The following is a 16488-nucleotide window of genomic DNA, read 5'->3' as shown; positions in this document are numbered from 1 at the left end:
TCTCAGTAGCGTGGTTGCCATTGTGTAGAGACAAAGAGACTAGCGCTGCATCCATGATTGGTGCTTTCTACTGGACAAAGAAATCGAAGCTAGTGAGACGCGCGCCTTCCATCTCAGCGTCGTGGGTTTCTTTGTTTACACTCTCACCTATAAATTCTCCCTCTTCTCCTCTTCTTCTTCTTCTCTCTTCCTTCTCTTCCTTCTCCACCCCTCTTTACTTTCTCTTTCCCTGTCCCAACTCTTTACTTTTCGTTTACTCTTTCGTGTTGCTGTTTCTTCGGAGACAGTTGCACGTTCTGTTCCCCAACAACTCTTTCATCTTCTATTTCCTTTTCGTCTCTACTTCCTTTCGCCCTCAATGTCTCTTTCCTTGCCCACCATGCAGGAGGGAGCTCACTTTGAGCTGGAGAATGAGGAGTCCATGAGCCCTCGTCGTGCCATGGAAGTCTTCTGGCTTGAAAATTGCCTGAGCATCGCGGATGGCAATGGAGAAGCCTTTGTGCCCTTTGAAGCTGCTGAGCTTATGGGTTTTGACAACGTGAACGAAATGGCTCAACGTCTGGCGTGAGTACTTGTTCTTGGAGACCTCAGTTCTTTCTCACTGACAGTTTCACAGAGTCATCAGGAACAAGACAATTTACGTCATCAAGAACGTCTCTTCTGAATGCTACGTCCTGACTCCTGAGAAGCCTTTCGGCTCCATTTCTTCTGATGACGCCCCTGGAGTTACCACCTACTCCCCGCCACCTCAGGCCCCGCCCAAGGTCCCACGACCTCCCAACTGCTTCATTCTTTACCGCAAGGCCAAGCACGAGGTTGTCAGGACAGCCAACCCTGGTATTTCGAACAACGAGATCTGTGAGTTCCCCTCTTGTGTGAGTACTTCAAACCATACTGACTATGTACTAGCTCGCATCCTTGGAGCTCGCTGGAAGAATGAAACCGAGGAGGTTCGCGCACGCTACACTGAGCTTGCTGAGATTCTGAAGCGCAAGCACGCTATCGATCACCCCGATTATCAGTATGCTCCCCGCCGCCCTTCTCAGCGCCGTCGTCGTGCAAGCCGTCGGGCTCGAGTTCCAGCTCCTGGAGGCGGTATGGGCATGGATGAGTTCGCGGCCATCGACGAAGAGTTGGCTGGATCTGCCTCCTTCGACAAGGCTCTTCTTGATGCCGATCTCGCTGTGGAGGATGCTGTCATGAATGCCGAAGAGGATATTGACTTCTCTGTGTTCGAAGATCGCAGCCCTTTCTTTGATGCCAACCAAGTTGGTCAACTTCCCCCTGTCGGATGGGCTTCGCGCCAGTTCGCTCCGGTTGATTTGACCGACTACATGGACATCATTCAAGCAAACTGAATCATTCACTCTGCCTTCAGTCTCAATGTCCTTACGTCTTTGCTTTTCATCCCATCGTTTCTTTCCCTCATACCCCTGTACAACTATTTTGCTGTTTTCTTTGGGATCTTTTGCAAGGCGTTCGGAGTTCCGGGATTCTTTGTGCCACTGCCCTCTCTTTCGCCTCGCAGGGCTTTGCTTGTCAACACATCTTCATTTCTCGGCTTTGAGGCTTCGGCTCAGTGTCTGGCGGCCACGTTTACGGTTAACTCTTCCTGGTCTTTCCCCTTCCCCCGGTTTTCGCTCTTCGGTCCTCACTTGCGCTTTCGGCGCGCTCTTCAGCTGCTCATGTTTTCGACCACTGGATCCACTGGGTGCCTCGCATCTACCAATGGCTGTTTCATGAGCATCTGCTTCTTTCAGTTCACACATGGCTCTGGTACTCGGTCCAGCAGCCAGGGATGGAAATGGGGGTTTTCCTTTGTCATTTCTCTTCGGGTTTTCTGTCGCGCAGTTTGGTTTTTTTTGGGGCGTCATGCCTGTTTTCTGTTTACAAACTGCTTCATGTACATGATGGTGACATTCAAATCTTCGAACTGGCCGCACTGGAGGCTGTGGTTTCCTTGCCTTTCCTTTGCGCCAGTTCTTGGATGTTCATCATCATGATCAGAATTCAGCCAGTCAGTCAGGTAGCTTAGTTTAATCAAATGAATAGGGTTTTCCCACCAAAATCTACTTCCACTTGTAACTTGCATTGTCTCTCATCTCAATTTTTTTCCATCGCAAAAGGCAGACCGTCTCGATCGCATCCACTCGACTTGCTCTTACTCCGTACATCTCGTCTCATGTCGCATCCCACCCTCCAGCCCATCGGCTTCGAATCCTCCTTTCCATCCCTGATCCACATCGATGACGCTTTGATCTCGAGTCTCCAACAACCCAGAACCGCCGTGGCACTCAGCTCTTTGTCTCAGTGCATGAGGTGACGTCTCGATATTCTTTGTCTGTACCCGGCGCTAGTCTGCACGGTCCACGGCTCTGCAGACGCCACGTTCGAGGATCCACCAGTCAGACGCGCGCCAAGGCTTGGCATGAGCCCGTGCGTTCTACAGGGTCTACAGAGAGATGATTGGTGGTTCGGAGTACAGAGTACAGAGGCTCTACGCAGTATGCAGTGTGTGCTCGGTCAGGTAAGTGTGAATTACGTGCATTCGCTATGGGAATTTCAAAGCTCGAGACTAACTACTGAAAGATGAGGCAGATCCGGGCCGGAGAAGACGAAGTGCGACGCGAACGAGACTCGGGGATTGAGAATGCGGAATATACAGAGCCATGAGCGGGAGAAGGAGGCATGGGATGGATTCTTTAATCTTCCTGGTAGGAGATCTTGCGCATTTCACCGAGACGCTGGCGGGCGCGCGCGAGACCGTTTTCGAGTTGGAGGATTTCGACCTGGGGATGCACATTAGTATGGGTGAATGGGAGATACTTGGGGGGGAGTGAGTTGCATACCTGTTGCTCCATCTCGCGGACCTTGAACTCGTGTCCACTCAACTTGCCATAATCCTCTGCGTCGTCGCCGTCGCGGTTCTTTTCTTTGATGATGTCCTGCACCTGGCGCACAAGGGCACGGCAGGCAGCACCAACAGCCTTGCTGGCTGTCTCCAAGCGGTCCTGGGTCTTGCTCATGAAGGTTGCCTTGACACGACTGGCGGCCACAAGCTGAGCAGTGCTGGCTGCAACATCGTTGGATGCGACAATGAGCTGCTCGGGGGAGTTGCGGCCTGAGATGACACCGTCGGCAGTCTCGATCAGTGTGTTAGTGGAAGAAGCCACTGCCTTGGCGGCGGAGATCAGACCCTCGGTCCAGCGGTTGTTCTTCTTGTAGAAGGCAGTGCGAGAAGAGCTACCACGGCCCTCGCGGACAATCTCCTGCTGGGTCTCTGTGGCAGCCTTAATCAGTTCAGAGATTGCGTTGGTGACAGCAATAGCAGCGGCAAGGATAACATCGTTGATGCGCAGCTCATAGGTCGAGTAGCCATCGCGAGGCTTGTTCTTGAGCTTGGCGAGACGCTGAGCAGCTGCGTCAATGGCATCAGCGGCCTTGAGCAGCTCCTGGTCAACAAGATCACCCAGGTCACCGTTGGTGCTAATCTTGCTGTTCTTGGGAGCGAAGGAGTCAACCAGCTTCGAGAGCGATTGCAGATCACGCTGGACCTCAAGGTTGTTGTTGATGACCACGTCGGTCTTCTGGAGTGGCTCGAGGCCTTCCAGGCGGAACGACTGCAAGCCACGGAAGAAGCGTACGGTGGCTTGAGCAGACTTGCGAGCAGCGTTGACAAGGTGATCAGAGCTCTTGTCGTCATTGGCAAAGCGGATGAGACCCTTGGTGTTACTCAGGACGTCCGAAACTGATCCGGAGAAGATGGAGACTGTGCGAATGATCTCGGCATGGGGGCTGTTGGGGCCATCGGCGATGAAGTTGTTGAAAGCCGTCGAGAACTCGGTTGCAGAGGCCGAAGCTTTTTCGATCTGCGAAAGGACATATGGTGGCGAGGCATTCTGGTTACCTGCCTGCATGGAGGAGTCCAACTCGTACAGAGCATCATCGACGCGCTGCACACCTGTCTGTAACACTGAATCGATGATATCGTTGATCTTCGCCACTGCGCCGTGCAGCACAGTGTCGATCTGGCTGTCCAACGCATGGTCGACATCTCCTTGGTTCTGATTAAGTTAGTAACTGAGCATTCTTGAGCGTGTCTCTACTTACCATTTTCAGCTCCTCGAGCTCCATGAGAGCCTGCTCCATTCCAGACTTGTACACCTCAATTTCCTCATCCTTCTCGGCAAGAGCCAAGTCGTGATCTCCCTGGCGATCGTTGTTGCGGCTGGAATGTTCATCCAGAGCCCGAGTCTTGATGCGGAGAGTCTCCTCCAGATCGGCCATCTCGCGGTTGTACTTGGACAGCATGGAGGAGATCTCAGTGCCCTTTGAGCGCTCTGCGTTTTCAGCGCGATCGATAGCCATGCGCAATTCACGCTTGAGCTTCTCCAACTCGTCCTTGTTGGTACCGGTAAGACGGTCACGGTCATGCATAGCACGATCACGCTCCCGAATCATATCAGCCAGCTCCAGGTTCTTGGTCTTGAGCTCGCGCTCCAACTTCTCACGGCGCTCAATGGCCTCTTGTGCAGATGCAGCCTTGAGCTTGAGGCTCTTTGTGGTTTGGAGAAGGTCGAGATGCTCCTGTCGAAGCTGGGAGTAGAGCTTGGCCAAAGCCTCGTACTTGGAGCGCCAGGTGTTGACCTGCTCCTGAAGAGATCGAATCTGCTCGTCTTTTGAGGCACTTTGCAGGTTGAGGTTGGAATTCAGGTGGTTCATCTGCTCCTCGAGGTCCTTGACACGGCGATCATACTGCTGCAGCATCAGCTGGTCCCGTTCATACTGGGCGCGGGCATTGAGGTTCTCCTGCTCCAGTTCTGCCAGTCGACCCTGGGTGTGTGTTGAATACTGATCACGAAGAAGTTGCTCTTGCGCCAACCGCTGCTGTTCAGCCTGCAAACGCTGTTGTTCCTCGAAGTCATTCTGTGCCTGCTGTTGCGCCGCAAGCTGCTGGCGCTGCTGGTCCTCCCACTGCTGTTGCAAGCGCAGCTGCTCTGCCTCGTACTCTTCTTGCTGACGCTTGGCTTCATTGGTCCAGAAGTCATTGATTGGCTCGGGCTCTGCCGCAACTTTGGGAGGTGGAGAGGGTTGCTTCTCCACTTCTCTCGCTGGGCGTCTGGGAAGAGCTGGACGATCGTCATCCTCTGCGAGCAGATTGGGCGGGTCTTGTGGGAGTTTGGGGATGGTGATGAGTCCGGTCAGATAACGGAGGTTGGAGCACTCGTAGTAGAACCGAACGAGGCGGTGGTGCTGGGCATCATATCGGCCTCGGAGTGGCTCGAGGGCTTCATCATCTCCGGTGGCTGCAAAATGTACGATCAGCACTCATACACATTCTCCAACGATCGGTGCCAACCTACTTGTGTGCATGGCTCTCAGCATACTGGTGATGAACTTGTAGATACCATAGCTCTCCTGCACAAGGGGAACCAATGCCGAGATCCGACATTCATTGTTCGTGCCGGACTGGAAGTTCGAGAAGATGAGTTTCTGGAAAGAATCAATTTGATCCTGAAGAGCCATGAGATCGCTAATGGTCTCGTATCTGCGAGGATGTCAGTGTCACCACCCAAACTTCCAACCGACATGCACGCACCCTTCATTGGGATCGTTGATCGACTTCAAACTGATGTACTCCTCATATTCGAACAGACCTGCGATCGTCAGATACCGTCCATCTGCAGACCAATGGCCGCGGCCGACATACCGTTGAATTCGGGGTGGTTGCGGTGGAAGGCCAGCTTAGCCTCGAGGAAGAATACATATTCCCGGATGAGCGGCGCATATCCTATGATCCTGTCAATGTCTTGTGGCTCATTGCATGCGCTGCCCAGAACTTGGGCGCATGCGCTACCGTCCTCTGAATCATACCTCGAATACCGTCGCCACCCACACCTCTCATCAAGCTATCAATCCAGTTCGAGTGCTGTTGCGCCTCGCGGACAACCATTGGGTGGCCTTCTTGAAGGACCTTGTGTATCGTGATCAGGGCCTTGAATGTCTGGACCTCGTCGGCGAGGACAGGCTGCCTGAAGGGACGCAGATAAGTCAGCCATCTGAGCATTTCCATTCCCTGCTTGCCAGATATTTCCAATACTCACACTTTCATGCCAGCCCAGAAAGCCGCCGAGGACTTGTGGTCCCATGTGTACACGATACAACTCCGCACATGTTTCCCTACAGGCGCGGGGGGGTGGTCAGTTCGATTCGGTGACACCCACGATATCAATTGGAGTCAATGGAGGGCAAGTGAATATGATGCGAACGTACGTTTCGGAGCAGTCTCCTCTATTAACAATCAATTGTCAGCTCATCGTGTCCAATCCCGCATCGACCTCGTCCCCAATCACCCACTTACCGATACTTGTGGCCTTGCGAATATTAATGGCCAAATCGGCCTCGGTCCTGCGCGGTCTCTTGTCAGATCGAGTTTTCCAAATATTCCGAAGTCGTTCTCGCTCACCGACTCATCGTGGCCGTTGGGGTGCACTAGATGTGTGCTCAGGGGGGGATATCGGGTGGGTTTGTCGCGTTGACGGATATCGAGCCCGGACAGCGCACAGACGCTAGAGTGAGCTTGCGCTGACCGGATCAAGCGGATGAATGGAATCGCGAGAGAAAGGGGGACTTGGTGAAGCACCGAGAGGGACACACGTGGGAGTTCGAGCAATGACGTTGATCGGGAACGGGAAAGCTGGCGCCTGTCGGAGTCTTGGCGACGCCTAAGCTGATGCGGATTGGGCCACACTTGCGGAAGGGTTCATCCCTTACCAGTCTACATACAATGAGTACGCGTCAAAGTACAGGCAGCTATTAATCTTTAAGAGAAGCTTTGAAACGATTGGTGTGCTGTATGTATTCGCTGAATAGCAAAATATATATTGAGCCGTGGCCAGGTGGTGGCTTCTCAGTTTAAGACTACGAGGATCATGGTCAACTGATACAAGAGAGCAGCGTTCAGTGTATTCAAGTTTATTGCAGTTCCAAAAGGTAATACAAAGCCGGCACCACCTTCAAGGTTGCAAAGATGTAAGCATGCAAGGGTATCCAGCCTAGCATACAGAGAAACTCCAGCCAACAATGTAGTATAATCAAGGGATCAAAGCCCCAAAATGATTTTGAACAATTCCAGTCACATGGATATGGGAAGCATCAAGCCTAATGACTTTGGGAAAGAGACGTTGCCGCTCCTTTGCGTAGCGCAGGCAGCATAAATTACTACAAAGGTACCTGCGCTCTGCTGGTGGATGGACTGCCCAGGGCCGAATCTGGCATCTGATCAACAGAGCGCAATGATTCACCATCTAGAGCTTCATATTCTTTCTTATCAGCCACAGGTTGTTCCACCTTCGTGAATTCGCTGGTGACGTCCGAGCCCTTTGACAGATGGTCTGATTCCAACTCATCAGGAGCAGGACTGTTTGGTTCGGAATCTTGGAGTGCTTCCACCACAAGCAGCTCGTCCATGCCTTCGTCAGCACGTATCTCAGGTGCCATTGGTTTCCGACGAGGAAGAGGTGGTGGGATATGTTGTTTGTCCGCTGTTCTGGGGCGCTCGGTGGAATTTGGTTGTGCCGCCACGGGCTTGCGTTTGGTTGTGCCTGAGTTCCTCTTGAGAGCATACTTATCAGGACGAGGCAGTGGCGTGCCGGGTGGTGGATGGGGATGTCCACGTCCAATGGGCTGATTTGGGGGTCCAGCCTCTCGCGATGGCTCATGTTGAGTGTGATCGCCTTTGCCGAATACACTCATACTCCACTTCTTCGCGGCAGCGGTAGCCGACCCGATGGTTATGGGACCGGAGTGCTTGTCGTCGGGGGAAGTGGTGGTCGTGAACGACTTGGTGATAGTCTCAATGGTGCTGCGTCGGCGACTCGAATCACTGACAACGGAGGTGGTAGAGCTGCCGCGAGAACTCCTCAAGCTGGAGAAAGAACCACTTTCCATGCGAGTAGAAGACGGCCTCTGGATGATGGTTTCTTTGCCGAGACTAGTGCCTTCGATTGGATCTACAACTGAAGATTCACGACTGTGGACCGCAATTTCCGGCACCGTGATGCTAGCGGAGGGGGGCGAGGTACCTGGGGTCCGGTTTGGAGATGCAGGCGGAGACCGACTCGATATCTCAAACATGGCGCTGGCCGCATGGCTTTTCTCTTCTTTGTGGTCAGGAACGACCTTGTCAACCTTTGCGTTGTCGGGTGTCATCACAGGGTCCGCGGCATGGGAGAAAGTTTGCGAGCGAATAGCTCTCGGGAGTGGCGTGCTTTCCGATTTGTCTATCCCAGTAGACGTGGCAGTCGAAGTGTGTGATGTTTGCAGATCGGAATGACTTGACTTGAGGCCTTTGCGTGGCCTCTGCTTGGCCGCCGCAGGTTCTGAAAGCGTAGGCATGCTCATGGTGCGGTCATCCTTGGATTTGAGAACCTCGATCGGATCACCGCCAACACTCTTCGGGGTCTGAGGAGCTTCGCCGGATTCATCGGGTATCTCTACCTCGGGGTTTGGCTCGGGAGCACCCTGCTGCCAAATGCCACCGCGGAAAGCCTGGCCCAAAGTATCGTGGAATGGAACGTCATCCCAGAAGGGCAGAACGATGCTCTCGGCCACCATCTCGCGAATCTTGCTCTCAATGGTTCGGAGAATGAGGCTGTATGTGATTTGCTTTGAGCTGACGATAGGTTGGATGTCCATTTCTATTTTGGGCATGGTTTCAAAGGACATCCACATGCGATTGCTGGGCGGAGGCTTGAATCGAACCAACAGATGTCCCTCAAGTTTCTTCAAGACAACCGCAAGGACTATGTCGACCTCTCTAGCTTTGAAACGAGGACCCAGATCGATGCGTACGGTTGCCGATATCTCGACACGGAAATTCCCGGTGTACTGAAGGTCGACCTCGATGCAGCAGTTTCCATCCACCGTCAGGTCCTTTAGCCTTGGATTGGTGATGAATGGAGCTCCTTCGCCCATGTCGATCCTCTGCAAGCCAAGCTTACTTATAAAGTTCGGTTTGTTCACCCGGGAGATCTTCTTGACAATCTTGCTCCGCACAAAGGCCTCCAGCTCGGGAGACCGGTACAAGGCGAGGAAATACCTTCCCAGGAAAGCGTTGATCCAGCGCGTTTGGAGCTGTTCTTCAGAAGAGTGCAAGCGCTGCACCAAGGTGACGATATGTTTTGTGTCGAATTCTTGAGGCTTGGGCGGCCGATCAGCCGAGTCCCACAGCCGATTCTGATTCTGCAGCATGGCAATGTAGAAGTCTTCCTTCTCAGACAAATTCTCAGAGAATAGATAGAACGGGGGAGTCGGTCCTCCCAAGTCTCCAAGCGATTGAAGTCTCCGGGAGAGACAGATGGCATTTCGTTTGAGCCACAGCTCACCCTCAGGGATATCTCCCTCACCACCATATATGGTCACATCGTGGTGAGCGAGGGAAATGACGTATCGCACTTCTACCTGATTGACATCATCATAGAGCATCAAGTGGCCGTGTCTACAATAGCGTCAGCGATTGAATTTGGCCAAAACAAAGAAATACGCACCGAAGAACAATATAGAATACATTGCGCGCCCGCTTCACGGTTTTCCCATTCGCCTTGTTCGGCTCGATACTCGGCGCTTGTTTTCGATCGAACAAGCTCCGGTACATGGTCTGATAAACGCTGGGGCTTTCGGCCGCAACGACCTCCCCCGCGGGGGTAGTTCTCTCGGGAGGCTTTCCATTAACGCCACCGGGAACATATTCTCGGCAGACGGCGAAGTATCCAGCCGCGACGTCGGACTCGTGGGTGCGGTGGAATTTCTCCGCTAGCTGGTCGGTGCCGGACTTGGGACCAAAGTCGTCATCGGTCGGCAAGCGGATGGGATCGGTTGCTTTCTCGCATGATGGATGTGGGTGCGAGGCAGATGGAAGTGTGAGGTAGGCGTAGAGAAGGACTAGCGAAAGGACGAGCGGTATGAAGGTGATTCCACCAAGGGCGTAAACAAAAAGGAAGCTACTGAGCGAACCCATCGGGAACCAGTAGATCAATGCGGGAGGGTCGCAAGCTCCATAGTTTGGGAGAGTGACCTCCAAAAGATAACGCGGTGAACAAGAGACCGGCTCCGCAGGTTAACGAGTGAAATGGACGAGAAATTAGGGCGCGTCAGAGAAGTTGCAAGGTGTTGCAGCTGCCACAAGCACGATGGAATGACGAGGTCCTAGATACCTCGGCATTACGGGTCTTGTATTTGTATTTCACTGTGTCTTTATACTCCAAGCGGTGTTTCTATGGTATTTATATCCGATATGTGTTACATACGGTCACATTACGGGTAGAGCCGTTCGTACCCCGCCTGATCCGACCAGCTGTCAGGAACATGAGGAACCTTGGAGTCGTGATCTGGTCTTATTACTGGATTCTTTGAACGCATATTCTTTGTTCCAAAGCTGCCAAGGCTATCCAGGCTGGTCTCTGGTTCTGGGCTGAACCCCAGGGTTTGGTGCAACCGTCTGTTGGCGCCTTGACCGTAGCGCCGATCTCTCAGCGCGACTTGATGAACGTGGAGAACTGTATACACCTGCATGGATATATTTCAACGAGCAAACAAGACACTTTATGTTGCTTGGGATAACCAAATGGAAAATATCTGACATAAATGAGATCATACACCATCCTGTCCACCACGGAGAACCAAGGCCAAAAGCGAAAAGCATTCATTGTACATTATGTTGATACGGGGCTAGCCCAATGGATATGAACTAAAGAGAGTCTGATTCCGGTGCTGGATCCGGCAGTTGTTCAAGTTCAGCCTTGGGTTCTTCAGACACGGACTCTTCTTTCTGTTCTGTTTCAGTGACAGTGGTGGGTTGGTCTGGAACCTCTGTTTCAATAGGTGTCTCCGTTTGACCATGTGAGATGGGAGCGGGTTCGTCGACTGGAGCAGAGTCTGCTGCAGTGGGTAGAGGTACATTGGGAGACGGGGCTATGGCTGGAGGGTCCTCTGCTGCCGGTGGCGCGGGTGGTGAATCTGAGGATGCGGTAGGCTCTGGTACTGCGGGTTGTTCAAGCACTGGAGGCTCCGCTATGTCCGCGATAGTTTCTTGTGGGTTTGAGGCGGCCTCGGGTGCCTCCGAGGGGTTGTGTTGATCATTCTGAACAGCCGCGGGGGGGTCTTGCGTATCTGGCTGGTCTATTGGTTGGGACGGGCTCTGAGCGAGCTGTGGCTCGGCTGATGTGGAAGCCAACTCAGGGGTTGGTTCTGGTTCTGCGGCACGTGCTGGCTCATCAGGTGTTTGCGTCTCAGTCGAAGGCTGTAGTTGGGACGGTTCGGAGTCTGCGATTGGCGGCGGTGCAGGCAAACTTTCTTGTGGGCTTGCAAGGCCGGGCTCTTCCTTGGGAGCGGGCTCGGCAGGTATGGGAGTATTGTCCTCTAGTGGCTTAGCCTCTTGAGGCTCGCCAGCTTCAGGTTCAGGTTCAGGTTCGGCGGATTCTTTTTTCGTTTCAGCACTGGGAGAGATGTGCTCTTGCTCGATTTCCGAGATTTTAGGCTTCTCATCCTCGAGCTTCTCTGGGGCATCAACTTGTACGCTAGTGCTCGCGTCCAGAGTCTGCTGAGGCTGATTCTCAGTTGGCTGGGGCTGCGAGGGGGCATCGGTTCCAGCTGGCAAAGATGGCTCGGGGGCAGAGGGCTGGGGCTCTGGGATATCGTCCGTCATGTCAACATCGGCATCGACGGATTGCCCAGCAGGTGTTCCTATTGAGGCTTGGCCCACAGACTCTGCGCCGGATGGAGGCTGAGGGGTCTCGGGGGTTTTCGCGTCCATCATGGACTCGTCACCCTCATCACTCTCGTCGCCCTCGTCGCCATCCTCCTCATCTTCGTCTTGGCCCGACTGGTCAATAGACATCTGAGAACCATCCGCCTGCCCCTGCGCGTCTAGTCCAGTTCCACTGGTGCCAGCGCCAGAGCCTACGCCATGAACTGTGGCGGCATCGGCTCCCTCACCGGGTGCGAACATGACCTTCTTCTTCCGGCCCTTGCCAATACCCTTGCCCTTGCGCTTGGGAGGAGGAGGGCGTCTCTTGGGAGGCGTCATGACAGCCGCTGAGCCAGCCTCTGCAACGACAACACCCTCAGCGTTGACAATACCCACACCCTCAACAATGGTTCCAGGAGCAGGGGCCTCTGGTTTGACCGGTACATCGCTCTGTTCAACAATTGTCTGCACATCACCAGTGATCTCTCCTTCGATGCGATGCCCTTCAGGCACCCAGGCTTCATAGATGGAGATGTTACCAGTCTCCGGGTCAACCTTTTTGAACTTGGTTCTCCTCATCGGGCCAGAGGCCGCGGTGGTTCCATCGATTCCCGCAGCGGCTCCATACAGAGAGGGCAGGCCCGGTCGCCGCTTCGCCAAGAACTCCGCTTCCGCGGGCTCCAAGTGCTTGGGAACCGTCATCCACTTGCGAGTTGTGAAGCTGCGGTCAGCTAGCCCTGACGCAGCGGCCGAGTCCTCGGCATCTGCAACATTCTGCTCTTCATTGTCGGCGGGTCGCGCGCCCTGGCGAATGTGATTGCATCCAGCGCGAGCTGCTCGGAGAAGTGCGCGACTGGTCGGAGGCAGGAGTCCACTGTCCCGCGGCATGGGAAGCTCCGGTAGCGTTGGCCCTCCGCCGGGACCCTGGACACCGAATTCCGAGTCATCGGGCTTGGGCGCCTGGGAGAATGTGTGCTTTTGCTTGGACCACCGTCGCACGGGGAGTCCCTCAAAGACGTCGTGGTCGATCTGGCCGGTTCGGGTGCGGTTGGGGCCACCGTCGAGGTGTCGCCCTGAGCGCGATGCCCTGAACTGTAACCGAGTTAGCTACGTTTAATCTGATGTATCGGGAATTGAATGTCTGTCGGTCTGGACCGGGGTTGCTGAGGTAGGATACGGGCGCAATTTGTAACGTACAGTGGAGGGCATAATGGGAAATCCCCTGGAGTTGCCCTGAAATTGAATCAATCCCGAGCTGTCTGTTTATTTGCAGTGGTATTGACGTGTGGTGGTAGCAATTCGCGCCAAAACAGATGTCATGTGGTAGTTGGGAGGGCAGTCGCGCTGCGCTCGCCGCGACTGTAACGGCATATCACGTGATTGGTCATCTTTGTGAACAAGCTCTCGCATTGAGTATACTAGTGAATGTAATCAAAGTACTGAATATAAGTATACTAGGACGACAATTATCAAACCTGAATTCCTATCAGAGTCAGGAGTGAGTCAGGAGTGGAGAAGTATTTCGACAAAAACTTGCTACAGCCACGCTGGTATAAATACAGAAAGGCCCAGGAGCCAGTACTTCAAAACAAACAGAATGGGATATTAGAAGAAAGCGTAGTTACAAGGTTCCCATCTAGTGTCGAATCAATCCCAGCTTCGACAAATAAGCGAGGATGTCAACGCTGCGGGGGAGTTTAGACGAAACCAGTGTCCTTCTGACGGACAATGCCACCATGATCTCCAGTCTCCTTGCCCTGTAAAGTGTGAGTTTCATCCGTAGCTTGGAAGATTCTGGGAACTCACAGTTTTTTGGCCTTCAACCACCAACTTGTCCAACTGGAAGAACTGGCTGACGATTGTTTGTCTCTGCGAGGTCGTCAGTATACCGAGACCACTGGAAAATAGAAAAACGGGTTGGCAATGAGGACGGCACTGGGACTTTTCAGGAAGATCGCAGAGCGAATTCACCCCGCCGGCCAAAGTTGCCAACTCCACATCCAACTAACCTTCATCAAGCGCAAGCTTTGCAAACCCTCCTGCATCAATTCTTGTATCTGTCGTTCCTCTGACGCATTCTGGTGCTCGCGGAATGAGTCTCTTGTCTTGCGGCGAGCATACTCCCGGAAGTTGTAGTTGGAGAACTGGCCGGAATACCGCAGCAGAGAGCGGAACTGGAGCACGACAGGTCAGATCGGCGCTAGATATCGGGGGTGTACACTGGGCAAGGCGCAATAACTCACCAAAGAGCGTGCCTGGAAGGCAGTCTCGCGGTTCAAAGAGGCAACAGACATGATGTTTTAAGAGGAGCGGAAGAGGGGGTTGTTCGGATGGACGAGTGCGGGCGTCAAACTTTTCGACCACAGCGATTACTGCTTCTCAGCAGTATTGACAGTGTAGCGGGATTCAGACGTTTGCGAGAAACCAATGCGTGGTGAACGGGAGGGTGACGAAATGTCGTGATTCGCGATGGGCGCGATGACTCGTATCAAGGCGCAATCAAGTCGGGCAGGATAGTAGCAAGAGCGCAGCGAGATACAAAGTAGAGAATTCAACGGATGATCACAACTTTGCAAATACTCGTTGGAACGTGTATCGGGGAAGAAGCGCAGGGCGGGAAATTCTTTTGTGTTCGGAGGGAATGACGGAGTTACCGGGGCCGAGCTTCCCTTTTGCTCCACGTCGATCGCATCTTCTCCAACTTCTCTGCGTTATGCCTCAATTACCAACCCCGCCAACGTCGCGAGCAGGCTCGGAATTTCCCGAGTCCAAGGCTTCGACGGAATGCTTGGATGACCTTCTCGAGCGATACCTCGGTCTTCTTGACCAGCAACAGAAACTGCAAGCGGAGCTGGCAAAACAATTGTCATCGGTACGGCCAACACCCCTTGGGAGATAACAGGACAACAGCTGATTCCAATAGGGATTTTTCGCTCTCGCGCAGGCTAATTTCTCGTGTCCCCCTGGCCGCCGCTATGGGTCCGATTACTACGACGAACGGATGAAAGCGACGAGGAATATGTCAGTCTACCGATCCTGGGCGCTGGCCTTGCTAACAGTGGAATTGACAGATCGATCAAATCCGAACGAGACCCGGACATCTCCGAGGAGTTGCAAGAAAGCGAGAGCACGACTGATGCCCCCGACTCTGTCACATTCTCCACTGAGCTCTCGAGCAATGCGTCTGAAGATGCAGAAGAGAACGACACAGCCCCGTCTAAAGAAACACCAGAAACCTCAGAGCCCACTGCGACTGAGACGACAAGCTCGGAATCCACCCCCGACGAGAAGCCCGAGGTTCGCAAGAAGTTCCGCTCCACCGACCCCATCCACTGGTATGGGATTCTGGTTCCCCAGTCGCTACGCAAAGCACAGTCAACGTTCACCGCTGTGGTCGACAACCAGGTGCCTGACCTGGCTAGCACAGCCCTTGAAATGCGGGCTTTGGAGCAACGGATCAGTAAATTGCAGGCTCAATTGGAATCCGAGGATTAAATCCGTTTGTGAACTTGTCCAACGTTGACGGTCCGCAGCTGGTTATTATAGTACACGGTCATCTATGTCTTATTCCCAGCTTTCCAGCGGAATTGGACGTGCAGTGGCCTTACTCCGTACTCCGTATATTAAAAATCCATGGGAGCATTCTGCAGAGACACCACATGATCCACGAACTATATTTATGGGGCAAGGCCTCGACCGGCACTACGGAGTATTGGGCGCTCAAGTGTAAAAAATAAAAAACAAGTGCCGTAGTCATGCATTATCAAAGTGGATGCAATTTCAAGGTTTTCTGCCAAGTCCTGAGTGTAGGGAGTGCTCCGTACGGAGTAGATGTTAGTGTTGGCATAGCCACCTGACTTTGGTACATAATTCCCGAGCCGCTGAGCCACTGCTGCCGACCTCTCCACTTCCTGTTCAACATGTTCAACATGACCACCTTGGAACCTGCACTGGAATACTCACTTTCTATGGAGTCTTCCAATTGATCTCTGAGAACATCCTGAATACGAAGTGAAGGATGTGAACCGTCTCAAGTTTCAGGCTGGTGGCTCGGACCACCGCAGTCTAAATGTGAGACGTAGCGTCCGGGGCCTCCTGGAAAAACACCCCCACCGGCACAACATCCTCGAGATCCGACTCTCTGATTCGTGCGTGGGCTCCCGAATTTGCCGGTTGATTCGCCCAGGGTCTCATGTTGAGGTGACCTCTGCTCTTCGCTTAGAGAGATCTCTCACCCTTGGGAACTGCCTGTCAGGACAGTCCGACTGGCAGATCCGAAACTCACAAGATTACACGGGGCAGGACCCATTTTGAGAAACAGACAAGTCGATAGTGTCTGGAAGTGTCTAGGATTGGTACTTTGCAGTGTGGTAGTCTAACGTTTTAATCTATTTTGTGCCGTTTGAGGAAATAATCCCAGCCCCGGGTTCCTTTGCTTTCTTTCTGTTCTCCTTTCTTCATCTGCTTCTAAGAGCTTGAGGCTCGTTTCCATTTTTTGTGTTTCTGTGAGTTGTCTTGGGCGAGTTTGAAAAGGGTTGGGGCTGATATGCATTAGATTTGTGCTTTGTTTGGACGCCAGTTTGATACTAGCGATCCCCTCTCTCGTTTTGCTCTGATCCTTGGTAGGTTCCAATTGAAGAGAGAATGCCGTGCTTGCTAACCATTTGAACAGTGGCATTGATTGCCCTCTTCATTCATTCTTTTTCTCGATCCCGTGGATCGCCCGTCAAATCAAGTCTTCA

At 53.1% G+C, this 16488-nt stretch overlaps 6 protein-coding genes across 6 annotated transcripts; 2 read left to right on the top strand and 4 right to left on the bottom strand.

The window, feature by feature from the left end:
• Positions 1-358: 358 nt before the first annotated feature.
• N7506_005032 (HMG-box domain-containing protein) lies at positions 359-1358 on the top strand (the record flags this gene model as incomplete). Its single annotated transcript, XM_056954326.1, has 3 exons — positions 359-564; positions 617-858; positions 910-1358. The coding sequence occupies 3 exons, from the start codon at positions 359-361 to the stop codon at positions 1356-1358; spliced, it is 897 nt and encodes a 298-aa protein (XP_056813215.1).
• Positions 1359-2702: 1344 nt separating this feature from the next.
• Positions 2703-6474, bottom strand: N7506_005031 (putative cytoskeleton assembly control protein Sla2; the record flags this gene model as incomplete). Its single annotated transcript, XM_056954325.1, has 10 exons — positions 2703-4064; positions 4111-5306; positions 5364-5548; positions 5600-5657; positions 5711-5791; positions 5875-6032; positions 6105-6180; positions 6274-6291; positions 6362-6408; positions 6467-6474. 10 exons carry the CDS (start codon positions 6472-6474, stop codon positions 2703-2705), a joined length of 3189 nt encoding a protein of 1062 aa, XP_056813214.1.
• A 747-nt stretch (positions 6475-7221) lies between these two features.
• Positions 7222-10018, bottom strand: N7506_005030 (SMP domain-containing protein; the record flags this gene model as incomplete). The annotated part of the gene is made up of 2 exons (XM_056954324.1): positions 7222-9499; positions 9549-10018. 2 exons carry the CDS (start codon positions 10016-10018, stop codon positions 7222-7224), a joined length of 2748 nt encoding a protein of 915 aa, XP_056813213.1.
• A 729-nt stretch (positions 10019-10747) lies between these two features.
• Positions 10748-12955, bottom strand: N7506_005029 (uncharacterized protein; the record flags this gene model as incomplete). The annotated part of the gene is made up of 2 exons (XM_056954323.1): positions 10748-12838; positions 12944-12955. 2 exons carry the CDS (start codon positions 12953-12955, stop codon positions 10748-10750), a joined length of 2103 nt encoding a protein of 700 aa, XP_056813212.1.
• A 488-nt stretch (positions 12956-13443) lies between these two features.
• Positions 13444-14040, bottom strand: N7506_005028 (LYR motif-containing protein; the record flags this gene model as incomplete). Its single annotated transcript, XM_056954322.1, has 4 exons — positions 13444-13503; positions 13553-13615; positions 13756-13920; positions 13990-14040. The coding sequence occupies 4 exons, from the start codon at positions 14038-14040 to the stop codon at positions 13444-13446; spliced, it is 339 nt and encodes a 112-aa protein (XP_056813211.1).
• Positions 14041-14459: 419 nt separating this feature from the next.
• N7506_005027 (uncharacterized protein) lies at positions 14460-15241 on the top strand (the record flags this gene model as incomplete). Its single annotated transcript, XM_056954321.1, has 3 exons — positions 14460-14618; positions 14670-14767; positions 14818-15241. The coding sequence occupies 3 exons, from the start codon at positions 14460-14462 to the stop codon at positions 15239-15241; spliced, it is 681 nt and encodes a 226-aa protein (XP_056813210.1).
• Positions 15242-16488: the final 1247 nt, after the last annotated feature.

This window comes from Penicillium brevicompactum (genome assembly GCF_028827555.1).
Source record: "Penicillium brevicompactum strain IBT 35665 chromosome Unknown utg000003l_segment0_segment0, whole genome shotgun sequence".
NCBI lineage: Eukaryota > Fungi > Ascomycota > Eurotiomycetes > Eurotiales > Aspergillaceae > Penicillium > Penicillium brevicompactum.
Note: the sequence above shows the minus strand (reverse complement) of the source record. Positions and strands in the feature narration are given on the sequence as shown.